The following is a 15,882-nucleotide window of genomic DNA, read 5'->3' as shown; positions in this document are numbered from 1 at the left end:
TTCGCCTAAGCTTGATCTTTGTCTAGGTACTTGATGAAGATGGTTATTATAATTTCTTTGGTGATGAAACATGGAAGTGCACTAAAGGGAGCATGGTGGTAGCAAAAGAAGAGAAGCGAAATACTCTATATTGGACAACAACAACAAAGTTCTCTACACCTCAAGTGAATGCAGTTGACGATTGTTCCATACAACTATGGCATAAACGACTTTGTCACTTTAGTGAGAAGGGCCTTGCTACACTTTCAAGACAGGGATTACTTTCTGTTAAAGGTACATCTCTTGAAACTTGTTCTGATTGTCTTTTTGGTAAGCAACATAGAGTTTCTTTTCTCACTTATTTTCTACATAAAAGACCACATGTTCTAGATTTAATTCACACTGATGTTTGCACTATGAGTGATAGATCCATTAGTGGTTGCTCTTATTTTGTCACTTTTATTGATGACCATTCTAGAAAGGTTTGGGATTTTGTTTTGAAATCCAAAGACCAAGTACTTGATGTGTTCAAGCATTTACATGCAAGTGTTGAAAGAGAAATATGCACACTATTGAAATGTGTTAGAGTAGATAATGGTGGTGAATACATGGGTCCTTTTGAGAATTATTACAAGGAGCATGGTATCAAGATTGAGAAGAACTATCCAAAGACACCTCAGCATAATGCAGTTGCGAAGAGAATGAACCACACAATTAATGATAGAATCAGATGCCTGCTCTCTCATGCAAAATTGCCTAAAGTGTTCTAGGGTGAGGAGTTGAAAACTACAGTGAACTTGATTAACCTTTCTCCATCCATTCCTAGTGATGTTCCTGAAAGGGTGTGGAAGGGGAAAGTGTTGGCACAAGCAAGCTTGAAATAAAGAATTGATAAAGCCATGTACATGAAGATCTTAAGTGTTTGTTGAAGATTGATGAAGATCCTCTTGAACATTAAGTTTTAGTGTGTTAAATATGTATATAACATGTTAAATGTAATGTGTTAGTGTTATACATTGTTGATAGGCTATATGACATAGGTTAGATGTCTTGTGTGCCTTAATGTGTCTCTTTTAATCTGTTAAAATGGGTTTTAACATGTTAAAAGGCTTGTTGTTTATAGTTTCTAGTATGAATGCATTCAGTCAGTTGAATTATTTTTCAATCGACTGATTTCAATTAAGTCATGTGAAATCAACTGACTGTACGAAAAATTCAATCGACTATTTTCACTTAAACTAGACTATATAAGCTGTGTTTTTGTGAGCAGAGGTGCGAAACTAAGTTTTTCTGAACGAAATCGTGTCATTCATCTCTGGGAAGCGTTCTCTCTCTGCAATACACAACTGCAACTCGTGTTTGAAGGTCTTGGTTGATCTTGGAGGCATTTTAGCTTGTGACTAGCTTGAAGAACACGTGTATGGTGTGCTAGGGACAACCACCATCAGGTTTGGACGTTCTTGTGCCTCTGGATGGTTTGCCTAATGTGATTTCGTGTCTGCAAGTGTGATACTTTATTTTATCTTATCCTTTTTATTTTATCTTTTCTTTTATTTTCATCTTCTTTTATTTTTGCGTCATCTTATTTTATTTTCTTAAAAAAAAAACATATAAAAAATGTATAAAAGAAAATTAAAAAATGAGAGCCAATTGGTTTGGTTTGTTCTTTCCCGTTTCCGGAACCAAAGTTCAAATTTTGTTTTTTCTCTGCCTTTGGGGTTTGGAAAAAAGAAGGAAAAGGAAATGTTTGGGGGATGTAACACTACTGTAGCCATGACGCTCCCAACAGCAGACTAGCTCCTTCCTTATTTGGGTGAGGATCAGGCATGCAGAGTCTAGAGTCTATACCTGTAGTGATTTTATACACAAAAATGGAATTGCATTGTTTGAGGGATAGGATGGCTGAGGTGCAGGAAGCAACCGCCCTCTAGCACACGGCTCAAGAATGCTAGAAAAGGGGCTGCAGCAATCTCAAGAGGTATCAGAAAAATTCAACACCCTGGGGCCAGATAAAAGATCTATACAGTTCATAACAGAAAAAAAAGGGGGGAAGAAGATTTGGCAAACATAGGAAAAAAAGGGTTTAGTGCTGACGGAGGAGGGGGTAAGTGGCAGCGCCGATTAGACTCTTGACCAACAAAAATTTGCAACATTGAGGGATGCAACGTTTGTAGGCTTCTGAGGCAATGACGTTGCTTGGTTGAACGGAGGCGTGCAAGGACGATGGCACGACGAGCGACAACCATGAGCATAGCTCGGTGAAGACGACGCTATTGGACTGTTATTTTGGCTCTTGGATACGTATTTTAAACTTTTTATCTCATTTGGTTTTTAACATCTCACTTTCATGTACACTAACTTTTTTAATAAAATAAGATAAAAACATAAAAATTAATGACATGTTCTTTTTAACTTTATTGTGTCTGTCCGGTCGTCCGCACCGTGTGACACTTATTTCCAAAAAAATATATCTTTCTCCTTCAGTGTCTGTCCGGTTGCCCACACCGTGTGACACTCATTTTCAAAATACCAAAAATAGTTTTCTTTCTCTTTTAGTGTCTGTCCGATCGCTCGCGTCGTGTAACACATATTTTCAAGTAATTCAAAAATACCAAAAAAATATAAAATTTCAAAATATAAAAACATCAACATTTTCAAACAAACTATCTTTTAAGAACTATGTGATCCTTGATTCTCCACTGTGAGATACGTAGGAGCAAGGCCAGTCCTTGTCAGGTTCACCTCCAAAAAAATCAAATCATTTTCTCAATTGTTTTCCAAATCGTTTCTCCTAAAGAACTACGTAACCTTGATTTCTCATTTTGAATGAGAATACGTAGGACCAAGGTCAATCCTTGTCGGGCCCAAAAATTTAAATTTTTTTTAGCATTTTTGTCTTGTTATTTTTTGGGGAAAATTAACATTTTGAAAACCACATCTACTTTGCATTTTTAATTAAGGGTACCGCCCTTGGGCGGGTGCTGTAGGGTGCTAACACCTTCCCTACGCGTAACCGACTCCCAGATCTAAAATCTGGTTTTTCGCAGACTTGTCTTATTTTTATGGTTTTCCATAGTTTTCCAGAATAACTATGGTGGCGACTCCAAATCTCTTTTTAAAACCCGTTTTCTTTTTTGGTTCGTCGTCCCGTCGCGATTCCGGTTGCGACAATAATCTTGGTGTTTGATTAGTAAAACTTTTGTATATAGTGGAAACCAGGCTCAGGTTGTCCTGGAAAACTGGATGTAGCTCTGTGATTGAGTGAACCAGTATAAAAACAGTTGTGCATTCTTCTTTCCCTCATCTCCCTCTCTTTAAAACTCTTTAAAAACTCAAGAAAACCAAGAAATTTGATCTTTGGTGTGATTTAATGCATTCTTGTGTAATCTGAGGCTTTATACTTGTTATAAATACTGATTGGAACATTTCTTGTATGTAAAAGATTGCTGTTTGAGTTGAATTCGCGAATTCTGCATTCTGCATAATTCTCTAGTATTTTAGCCGACTGATTTGTATTTTTAATCGACTATTTCATAGCATCAAGAACAATTTAGTCCGCTGTTTTATATTTTAATCGATTAAAAGTGTACTGGTCTACTACATTTACATCCAAACTTTCCATTCCATTAGATTCAATTGAAAAAGAGTTTAAGCTTTTGAAAAAGTTTTATAAAGCCAATTCAACCCCTCCTTCTTGGCTAAACTCACCATTTCAAAACTAATAGAAAGATGTTTCACATAATCATTTAAGAGTGTTTGATGCAAAGAATTTGTTCACATCCCTAGAGATGAAAGGTCTAAGCTTGATGGGAAGTTTAAACAATGTATCTTCCTTGGTCATGGTTGTGATGACTTTGGTTACAAATTTTGGGATCCGGTTCACAAGAATATTGTTAGAAGCCGAGATGTTGTTTTTCTTGAGGACCAAACCATTGAAGATATTGAAAAGAAAGAAAAGCCAAAACATGTTACTCATGGGTTCATTGATGTTAAGCCTGAACCTCCTGCCACAATTGTTGATCATGAGGGAGATGTGAATGTAGATGTGGAGAATGCAGTTGATATGCATGAGACTGAATTTAATGAACCAACTGAAGTAGCACCTCCTGAACCACTTGTAAAGCCTCTTTTGAGAAGATTTGTTAGAGAAAGACATCCCTCACAAAAATATTCCCCTTATGAGTTTGTGTTGTTGACTAATGGGGGATATCCTGAATGTTATGAAGAAGCTATGTTGCATGAAGAGAAAGACAAGTGGTTCAAAGCCATGTAAGAGGAGATGAATTCATTGCATGAGAATCATACTTTTGAATTGGTGAAATTATCTCAAGATAAGAGAGCATTGAAAAATAAATGGGTGTTTAAATTGAAACCAGAAGAGAATAACTCACAACCAAGGTACAAGGCACAATTGGTTGTGAAGGACTTTGGTCAAAAGAAGGGTATTGATTTTGAAGAGATATTTTCACCCGTGGTTAAAATGCCTTCAATTAGAGTTGTACTTGGCTTGATAACAAGTTTAAATTTAGAAATTGAACAACTTGATGTGAAAACAACCTTCCTTCACGGTGACTTGGAGGAAGAGATTTATATGGTACAACCTGAAGGTTTTGTAGTCAAAGGTAAAGAAAATTTTGTTTGCAGATTGAGAAAGAACTTGTATGGGCTCAAACTAGCTCCAAGGCAATGGTATAGAAAATTTGATTCCTTCATGATGGATCACGGGTATGATAAAACTTCTTCTGATCATTGTGTTTTTGTGAAGAAATTTCCTAATGGAAAATATATCATTCTCTTACTCTATGTTGATGACATGTTGATTGTTGGTCATGATAAAAATGACACTTAAAGTCTTAAAAGAGAGTTAAGCAAGTCCTTTGCAATGAAGGCTAGGTCCTGCAAAACAAATCCTTGGCATGAAAATTGTTTGTGACAGGAAGAATAGAAAATTGTGGTTATCCTAGCAAAAATATATTGAAAAGGGATTAGAGAGATTTAATATGAAAAATTCTAAGCATGTTAGCACTCCACTTGCAAGTCACTTCAAGTTGAGCTCAAAGGATTGTCCTACAAATGAGTATGGGAAAGAAGAAATGCAGACAATTCCATATTCATCTGTAGTTGGTAGCTTGATGTATGCCATGGTGTGTACAAGGCTAGACATTGCTCATGTTGTTGGTGTTGTGAGTTGTTTCCTTGATAATTCTAGAAAAGAGCATTGACAAGCTGTGAAATGGATAGTTAGGTATCTTAAAGGTACTTCTAGAGTTTGTTTATCCTTTGGAAGTGGTAAGCCTATGTTGAATAGTTACACAAATGTAGACATGGCTGATGATGTGGATTCTAGAAAATTTACTTCTGGCTATATGATGACTTTTGTAGGGGGAGCAATGTCATGGCAATCCAGACTACAAAAATGTGTTGCTCTATCTTTTACAAAGGCAAAATATATTGTTGTTACAGAAGCTACTAATGAGTTCTTGTGGATGCAAAAGTTACTATAAGAGTTGGGATTATCACAAGAAAAATATGTTTTGTATTATGATAGTCAAAGTGAAATCTATCGTAGCAAGAACTCAACTTTTCATTCAAGGTCAAAGCATATTGAAGTCTAATATCATTGGATATAGGTTGCATTAGAGATGAAACAATTGCCATTAGAGAAAATCCATATTGACGAGGATGAGTCAGATATGATGACAAAGATTTTACCTGCAAGAAAATATGTTATATGCAAGGAGAAAGCTAGTTTGGTTAACTATAGCCCCAATTAATTGGTAATGGGGAGATTTTTCAGGTGGGTCACCAATTTATTGGGCTGACACTGATTTAATTAAGAAAAATAAAAAGGTATATTTTTTTATGGGCTCTCGGCCCATTATGCAATTTAAATATGCAACCCTTGCATCAGGTTTGTTATGAGAAAAAAATAGAGTGAGAAATAGAGAGACAAAAGTTGTGAGTGCCTTTAGGTAGAAAAGAAAGAAGCGATCCAAGAGAGTGAAGAAGAAGAAAATAGCAACTAGTTTGTGCAAGTCTGTGCAAAGAAGCTACCTTGGAGAGAAGGTTTTATTCCTCTTCTCATATATTGGGATTCTCTCTGTTGGTTATTTAAAGTACCCATTGGGGTTTGTTATCCACCTTGTTGGTGAAGAGAATAATGCTTTATTGATCCTTGGAATCTCCAAGAGAACTTGTGGTGTACCCATTAATTATTATTAGTGAATTTTTTTAATAGACTAGGTCCCGTGGGTTTTTCCTCCATATTGAGGTTTTCCCACGTTAAAAGTTTTGGTGTTTGTTGGTTCCCCCCTTCTCTGTTTTATGCATTTTATTATTTTGCATATTATTTATTTAGGGAAGATTTGATCTGGGTTTTGCTTCTGCTTGGTTATTTGTTATTTTTTAGATCTTCCCAACAATTATGAAGCAGCCTACTTAGTCTCTGCCACGAGACAACTGATGTCACCTACAACAATGTTCCCCTCAACAATTGTTCTACTAGGAATCTCACTCTTGGATTGTGTCTTGGCCCACCTAGCCTCTGCAAAAAAAAACACGCATCATCAATGAAAAACATTATTATCTATAACCGCAAGAATCACCCTTTTAACAGAGAAATAAGATAAAAACAAGAAACACAAAGATATAACATGGAAACTCCAAATACGGAGAAAAACCACCAAATAATAATCACTATGTGCAAATTTTGACAACACATAGAAAATACTATCAACCCTTTGATTGTGACTCCAAGTACACCCACACTTTCCAAAGCAAGAATTTAATCAAACCTCACAACACTCTACTACAAGAGTATAAGAAAAGTCAAATACTAGCTCGAAGTGTCTTTGACTTGGGGCATGAAACATCATGGACTTAGAGCCCATTATATAGTCACTAAATCCCACCCCCTATCAACCTAACATTCTCTATATCGATTAAAATAAACACATATTCATTTCCTATACCAACAATCACACTCCACCATAAATAGTATCACTTGGAATCAAATCACCCTGAGAATTTCCATTTGGAATCAAACAATCCAAGAATTTCCACTTGGAATCAAACTATCCCAAGAATTTTCACTTGGAATCAAACTATCCCAAGAATTTCCACTTGGAATTACACTATCCAAAGAATTTTCACTTGGAACCAAACCATCCCAAGAATTTTTCCACTTGGAACCAAACCATCCAAAGAAGTTTCACTTCGAATTAAGTCATCCCAAGCATTTCCATGCACCCTGCATTAATGTTAACCAATGCCCGTGTATAATCACCACACACCTTGCATAGCATAAATATCATACACCCTTCGTTAGAACAATGCCGCAATCCACGATGCAAAACCAACGAACCTTGCGAAAAGCCACAGATCGAATGTCCGCACTTCCCAGCCACCATGTTGTTTGACTCCTTCACTGGAGACGCAAGACCCGTCGACACAACACTTGTCGATGTAGAACCACCATGGCACCACGACATCCTACCGCCAACAAAGCACCTCACGAAACCCGTAGATCTAGGAGCATCTCACCACAAGCAAACTCCATTACCGATCCAGCACGATACCAATTATTAGGATCAAAACACTTATCATTAGGCCAAAAACTATAGCCATATATTAATTAATAATAACAATTTATAATATATGTATAATAATTATTAATAATAATATATGTATATAATAATTAATAATAATAAAAATATATATAAATATGTATAATAACTAATAATAATAATTTAAATATTATTAAAATTTAATATTTTAAGTTATCCAAAAATTATTTAGTTTTTTTTATTATAAGAGTAATTAGGTAATTTTTAAATTCTATCTATTTTAACTTTTTTTTAATCTATCACATCACTTAAATCGGTTGGTAACTTTCATAAAATTAATTTTCAAATCTAATAATTTTACCCTCTAAATTCACTAAAAAAACACATATATTTTTCCACTCAAATTTATCCAACTCTATCATTACCCTTTTCCAACAAATTCTCTTCAAAGAAACGCATCCTAAGGTAAGTTTAGAGTAAGAACATGAAGCTGCTTTTGGTTTTATTTTGTTGGTTTATTCTCGTTATGCCTTAGAATTGTAATTGATGTTAGATTTAATGAGATAGAGTTAGATGTGATGGATTGTAATTGATGTTCTCATATTTTGATGAATAATGTCTAAAGTTGAATGGATCTTACCTTTGCAAGGGTTGACACAGCACCAACATTAAAGACACTCACTGTAACCACTTCATCCCAGAAATAGGTCAAGGAATTTATTCTCCCACTGTTTGTCACTATCCTCAACTTCGAACTTAACACAATTTTTCTCGTCACCCATGTCATTCTAAAGAAAAGACTTCTCATCTCTTAACCATAACCTTAACCTTTTTTTTTTTTTTTTTAATGTTCAACAATTTCACTTTTAATTAGTAATTTAATTTTTAAATTTAGTTATATGATTGTTTTGATTTTTAATTTTTTTTTATTTAATTGAGTCCCAATATGTTTTAAACGTAATTAATTTGGTTTATTTTGTTAAATTGGTATTACATCATTTAAAAAGTGTTACCTGATGAAATTTGAGTAATCTTCTATCTTGAGATCATTCTATTTTTACACATGACAATTTTCAAAATTTGATACATTATTAATAAAATTAACATAACAGGTCATATTAAATCTATTTAATAAATATTAGGATCGAATCGAGTAAAAACAAAATATAGAAACTAAAGTTAATTGTAGATCAAAGTATTAGAAGCAAATTCCTAATTAAGCCATCAAATGATAACAAAACTAGGAGATATCATTTAGCTTGGTCTTCCTTTCTTTTCTTTTAATATGTAAAATTTGAACAGATTAAGGAGTTTACAACAACCTTGCTCTGTTTAATTTACTAATCCATATTTTCTTCACTCTTCTCAACCTTAATACTACAATACACTAACTTTATCTTTTCTAATGTGGGGTTTGATTGTACCTGTTAGAAAACTAATTATAATTCACTTTAGAAAAGATCAATTATATGAAAATCTATGGTTGAATAAGAATTAGGTGAATTGAATTATAAGAAATGAAGCAATAGGTATTGAGGTAAGTGAGATGGTGGTAGTTGACATTCCATAATTGATTTCATAATAGACTGTGAAGACCCAATTTAGGAGGCACATGCTAAACAAAATTGAGTGAGTAAATGAACCCTTATGTTTGTTTCTATTATAAAGGTTATTTCATGACAACATTCTTACGATGGCGGTTAGGTTATTTATTTCCTATCATTATTGTCACTTTAAAAACTTTTACCAAAGTTATTCAATGATGAAATTTAAAGAGTATTTAATTTCCAATGGAAAACAAAAGGGTGTGAGATTCATTCATTCATTACCAGTATGATTTGAGAAAACATTTCCAAATTTGATTATGTATTTTTACTATAATTACAAAAGCACTTTGCTTTGACTGATGAAAATAGTGAAAGGTAAATCTTGCTGTTTTTGTATAGGAAAGAATGAAAACAATGAAAGGACATTCTTATTATTTCTGAACAAATCTTTAGACATAAAAAAAAATGAAAAGAAAATATTTTTATTATTAAAAAATAAAGCAATAAATGAAAATAGACAACCTATTCTCAAAGTAAACAGACCCCAGTAGCTCTTAACCTTTTCATAGAGGGACTGTGCCACACTCATCAGAAAAAAATGACACATTTCAATAAAAAAGGTGTTCACAAATGGGGTATTATGTCTGATCACCAACTATTCTAACCTTATATTCTCCACAGCATAATTCTATTTTTGAATTTCATTAACTATGCCAAAACTTTGGAAGTTTACAACACTCAACACAAGGACTTCTCCAGCTGTAGTTACAAGAACATGAGACATTATTGCTCCAACCATATATAGTACATTGATGGATACAAAATTTAAAATTTATGTTTTAAAATATATTAAGAATATTTTTAAAATACCAACATTAGTATATTGTTAATACCAACACTAGAGAAGAACACCAAAAGATCCAGTAAAAAATCTGAACTCTGATCTGTGATGGTTTACAAGGCAGTTTTGAGAAAAGAGATAATGAGACACGAAACAGGACACATAGAAAACCAAAAGATCTTCAAATTTATCATTGAACACAAGCCCTCATCATATTTACAGAACAGCACATAGCAACTCCCTAGTCATGTAGGATTACATCGAAGACAAAAAAATCACTCAAAAAAGTATGAAAAAAAGTTGCAAAATTTACATCAGATACAAGTCTAAGCAAATCAAATTAATTCTTTATACTAAAACAAATCACCATGTGTTGATGTTCACATGGTTTCATCATATACTGCAGCAAAAGTTGTAGTTGTGACAGATGACATGGTAGTGTCATGGTTGTCCGAAGAAGAGGATGTATTGTAGGTAGATGAATTCTTCACATAACTACTACTTTCTTTGTTACTTCTTACTTTGAGGTCCATGAAATCAGAAATTAAGGCAGGTTTTGTTATCTTACTGTCATCAACATCCATATTTCCAGTGAGCATCTTCACCACAGAAGACATGGATGGCCGGAGCTTAGGTGATTCCTGGGTGCAAAGAAGACCAATCTTCATAAACTTACAAGCCTGCTCGGCATCGAATTCCCCGTCCAGCGATGTATCTACCAGTCCCACCAATTCCTTTCTCTCATAAAGTTCCCAAGTCTGTAAGATCAGAAGCTAAAATAAGAGAAAATCTACAAACTTCATATGATGCTTTAGAATTTTCGTTTTTATCAGCAAGTGTTAATTGTTAGTTTTGTTAGTAGCTGAAGTTGAATTCACAACCTCTCTCACTCTTATTTCCAAACCCTTCAAACAAACCTTATATCTCTGAGATATTAGTAAGATGTCAATGCCTAGAAAGAGCATGTGAAATCAATTGAAAGAATGAAAGATGCATACCCTCTCTAGAAGAAATTGTTCTTCTACTGGTAATCGCGTGTTTGTGTTACATCTTCCACTTATTATTTCCACAAGGAGGACACCAAAGCTGTAAACATCTGCTTTCCGTGTTAGCTTCCCCCCTATTGCATACTCGGGTGCCAAATAACCTCTGAAATAAATCATGGATCAGAAAATTTCTCACATAAAACAACTGTTTAGAGTTTTTACATGATTATATGTAAACAGCCAAAGAGAAGCACTTTCCTATCTTAACAAAAATACCCCAAAAATTGTTAACTTCCATGTATAAATCAAAGTTGTTGAATTTGAAATTGAGGGTGGAGGGATCAACAAGTATCTAAATTTGGAATTGGGAAGGCTGATTTGCAGTTTCAAGGGGAAACACAACAGCATAAAAATCATGCACTTTTTCAGTGATTGTAATTTAGAACACTTACATTGTTCCTGCTACTCGAGTGCTGACATGAGTCATGTTTGCTGGAATAAGCTTTGCAAGACCAAAATCTGAAATTTTGGGTGTAAGATCTTTATCAAGTAGGATGTTGCTTGCTTTTATATCCCTGTGAACAATATGAGGCCTTACTTCTTCATGAAGATAGGCCAGTCCACGAGCAATACCAACGCTTATTTTGCATCTTGTTCGCCAATCAAAGTACATTTTACTGTGACTTCCACCTATAAATAAAGAGAAAAATATTTGATTAAAAAAGAATTAGAGCAAGGTGTCCAAGGCTAGTTTTAATAATATGAAACATTCATGTGTCTTCACTTTACAATTTAAGCTTTTAATATAGTCTATGCATTATGCACATTTGCAGCCCAAAAAGCTCTTGTGTGAGGAGGGGCATGTTAGAGATACAATACACAAATTTATATGTCTTCACCTAATATCTTAAGGTTAAGGGGTAGTTGGATAGTGAAAAAAACAAATCCATGTTTAAAACTTTATTGTCAACTTCTGCCAGAAAGCTTTAGCAAAGGACTTTCTCCAACAATATTCCAAAAGATTGAATTATGAGAAAAGTGACTACTTTTTAGTGTTAAAAAATGGACTTCAAGTTCAAGCCTAATTCAATCTTATAAGTTGGTTTTGTGGAATTGAGTTAGACTTAAAATTCATTTCTTAATATGATATCAGAGACCTGGATTAGAGCCTATCCTAACAAAATTTGATGTTTACTGGATCTATTGTTCCACTCACTATCGGACTGCTATGGGATCACTTATTAGTGTCTAGTCTCATGCACGAGTATGCCTTGATGTGAGGAAATGTGTTGGAAGTCTCATATATAAATGAATGCAAATCTCACTTTACAAGCCTGTTTAAGTTAGGATTAAAATCCACTTTTTAACACTACCTTTCATGCTACAAGCATCATCGGTGAAAAAGAGAAAGTTACCCAAACCAAAAAAAAGAAAATAGAAAAGAAAATAATTACCTAGAAGAGTTTGTGACAGACTATTATTCTCAAGGTAATTGTAGACTAATATTCTGCTATTTTTGTCCACACTGCAACCATATAGCTTGACCAAATTTTCATGCTCTATCTCTGAGATTACATTAATCTCTGTCAAGAACTCCTTCACTCCTTGTCTTGATTCTGCTGCAAGAACTTTTATTGCAGCAACTTTTCCGTCTTTAAGTCGTCCCTGATCATCCACCATAATAAGTTAAGGTTTCATTATCAATGTTTTCCTCCACAAGAAGGAGAAGGAAAAGACAATGATCAGAAAAATAGCTGAGATGACACATTCAGTGTGGTCTAGTTTACCTTGTAGACAGAACCAAAACCACCCTCTCCGATTTTATTGGCTTGACTGAAGTCATCAGTGGCATTTCTTAATTCTTTGTAGGAGTATAGTTTAACATTATGAATGCCTGAAATATTTGTAACAAATCAGCTAACATCTAAGATTCAATTCAGAACCTGATATTCAATTCAAACCTATAATATTGTGAGAAACATATATCCCAATTCAAGAACACAGTCATAACACTGGAAAAAAAAGATCAAATTTAAGAAACAATACAATGCCTTCTTTGTAAAACCTACTTTAATTGGTATAACATGTAATCGAGTTACCTTCATCAATTTCTGGATCTTTTCTTGCTGAAGAAGATGACTTACTGAAAAGTAAAGGAAAACAAGTCATAGCTAAATGAAGTATAAGGAGCTTCAAATGTCAAATGGTGTCACTTGCTTCCAATGGTAACCTGGTTGAACCATCAAAATGTGTTAATGTTTTGAAGAGTAACAAAGTGGGAAGAAAATACATACAATTAATTGAACATAATAAAAGATAATCCAAAGCAAATTCATTATTTCCATAAGATGTCTGAGATAAGAAAACTAATCACTGATACCAAAACTCTAGTTTTGCCACAAATGTTCTCAAAGCCATACCATAAGACTTAAATAAATGCACAAAAAAAAAAAAAAAAAAAACTGACAGAATCGATCAAAAGCACAAGTCCTCAACTGAAATCATGCCCTTTCTTCTCAATCCTTCAAAAAGTTCCACATTTTTATCCATATCAATTTACATGCATCTCAATCCCTGAATTCAGAAGTTTTACAAATGTTGTTGCTTAACACTTGACAATGCAATACTTCAATCGAAAACCAAGCTTTTGACAGTATTTCCCAACTTCTCTTGATCTAACCTCTAATTACTATGCATTGCATCCCAAGCTACATTGTTTAGGAATCAAATTTCAATGATCTTCACACCAATTCAATCTGTGCTCAGATCAAAGAAATCACTAATGAAAAACTGAGCTAAGTTCAATAGTCAGAGACAGTATGAAGAAACCAAACTCAACAGAAAGAAAAAACATAAGAACTTTCCAAAAGAAAAAGAAATTGTTCAGAACTACCATCCTCCCCACAAACCAAAAAGATAAAAAGCTTGAAACTTTCCCAGAGACAAAGGAGAAAGAAGAAAATATCACAAACCCATGATCAAAGGGTACCCAAAAACAATCCATAAAAGAAATATGAATGGAACAAACCTCAGAAGGTGGATGAAACGAGTAAAGAAGAAGAAAAAACAAAGATGAGTTTATAAAAGTTGTGCAGAATAAGCGTGAAGATGGGGTTGTGTTGTGTGGTTGCGTTGGTTTTATCAGATGAATGTCCACGTCGTGAGCATGATCATGATGCAACCATAAAGCAACGCGTACTCGGTTTGAATCTTCTCTCTTTGTTTTCGGACAAGAGTCAAGACCAAGACCAAGGCTGCTTCAACCAAACGGTGTTTCATAGTACACCAACCAACACACATGTTCATTCTCCTTTCACACTCAAATTGCTCCTTTTCACACTATCTATTACGCAGAAACTGTGCAAATAATTTTTCTTTCTTTCCAGAAAATAAATTTAGTATCTTTATGTTTGACCTGTACGAATGTTCGTACTTTTTGGGTTCTATGTTTTATGGTATTTACACCCTTTTTTTTTTTTTTAATTCTTCAGAAAGTTCAAACATAGTTGCAAAACATGTGATTAAATGGATATTATATAAAATAACTTATGCGAAGGTTCACATAATTTTGGGTATGGCGGATGTTGGAGACAACGAATGAAAAAAATAAAAAATCTAATGTTATATTTTAATCTTTAATTTTCAGTTAAATTGATCTTTAAAAATATGTTTTAATAATAAAATGATATTATTACAAAGCTTATTATTTAATTGCAAGACTTTCTATAACAAATGGCTAACATAAATATTAGGTTGTTTCAATAACTAATTTAACAGTATATATTTAATTATGAAATGGCTCATTTATCGAAAGTTTTAGTAACACCTGCATCGAGTTGTGTTGCATTCTAATATGACAAAAAAGAATGAAAAAAAAAACAAAACACAAAAAGGGCCACAAAAGTTTACTTTCCCATGTGCATTCAGAATTCCTTCAAATTTTATTATAGTTTTTCTGTTGTAACTTGATAATAAGCTGCATTATTGTTTCTGATTTTTTTTTCTTCTGCATTCTTTTTTTGGAATTCATAAAAAATAATATTCACATATCATCCTTAATAAAAGAAAGGTATTCATGTCATTTTCAAATATGTCTTGCGTAGAAAAATAAAACATTATAATGCATTTTTATAATCACGATGGAGTAGTGACCAACAAAACAAGAACATTTATATATATATATATATATATCATATTTTTTTTCCTTGTTTTATTTTTTTTCTCCATCTTCTTTTCATCCATGCACCAAAAATACGATATCTTTGACTTGAGAGAGTTAAGTGTTGACCTATTTTCAACTTTTAATAGCTATAAGTACTTTTTTTCTTTTTAAAATGACTATAGACAGTTAACACAAATGAGAAGATACAAGAGAATTTTGACCTGGTGGCAACATATGGGTGCAAGGTTTCTCATGTATCTATGAAATATTAGTGATTGTTATTTTTTAAGAAAAAAAAAGCAAGGTGATTTTATCAATAGTTTAATAGAAAAGAAAAAAAAATACGTAAAAATATTTGTTTCTATTTATACCATATAAATAATTTTCTTTTAATTCATTTATTCTCTTGAATTTTGAAGATAGTAAAACATAAGAATACTCTATTTATCCAAACAGACAACAAGTGTAAGTTAGAATCTTCTGTTAATTATAACTAAATAAAAAAATTAATATGTAAAGGAGAAAAAGTTAATAAATTTGTTATTTTAAGATTTTAACTTGAAAATGGTATTATTATTTTATATAAATTTATTTATCAATAATTTTTTATTGAATAAAGATATCATTTTAAAAAACTACATGTGGAAGATAAGTAAAAATCTTAGTATTTTTCTTTTTCTTCTTCCTCTTTCGATCATTTTTATCAATATGCTGTATTTTTTTTGTTATCATTAAGAAAGATAAATTGTACACAGAAAAAAAAAAAACGATTTGATGCAAATAAAGTCTAACATATAAATAA

At 33.1% G+C, this 15,882-nt stretch overlaps 1 protein-coding gene across 1 annotated transcript; it reads right to left on the bottom strand.

The window, feature by feature from the left end:
• Positions 1-10,088: 10,088 nt before the first annotated feature.
• LOC114186848 (cold-responsive protein kinase 1-like) lies at positions 10,089-14,235 on the bottom strand. The gene is made up of 7 exons (XM_028074932.1): positions 13,947-14,235; positions 13,018-13,148; positions 12,706-12,812; positions 12,373-12,583; positions 11,371-11,608; positions 10,931-11,081; positions 10,089-10,690 (listed from the first exon to the last, which is right to left on the bottom strand). Exons 2-7 carry the CDS (start codon positions 13,085-13,087, stop codon positions 10,313-10,315), a joined length of 1,155 nt encoding a protein of 384 aa, XP_027930733.1. The 5' UTR covers positions 13,088-13,148; positions 13,947-14,235; the 3' UTR covers positions 10,089-10,312.
• Between the last annotated feature and the right edge of the window lie 1,647 nt (positions 14,236-15,882).

This window comes from Vigna unguiculata, chromosome 1, assembly GCF_004118075.2.
Source record: "Vigna unguiculata cultivar IT97K-499-35 chromosome 1, ASM411807v1, whole genome shotgun sequence".
Classification (NCBI taxonomy): Eukaryota; Viridiplantae; Streptophyta; class Magnoliopsida; order Fabales; family Fabaceae; genus Vigna; species Vigna unguiculata.
This window is presented reverse-complemented; position numbering and strand designations above follow the sequence as displayed.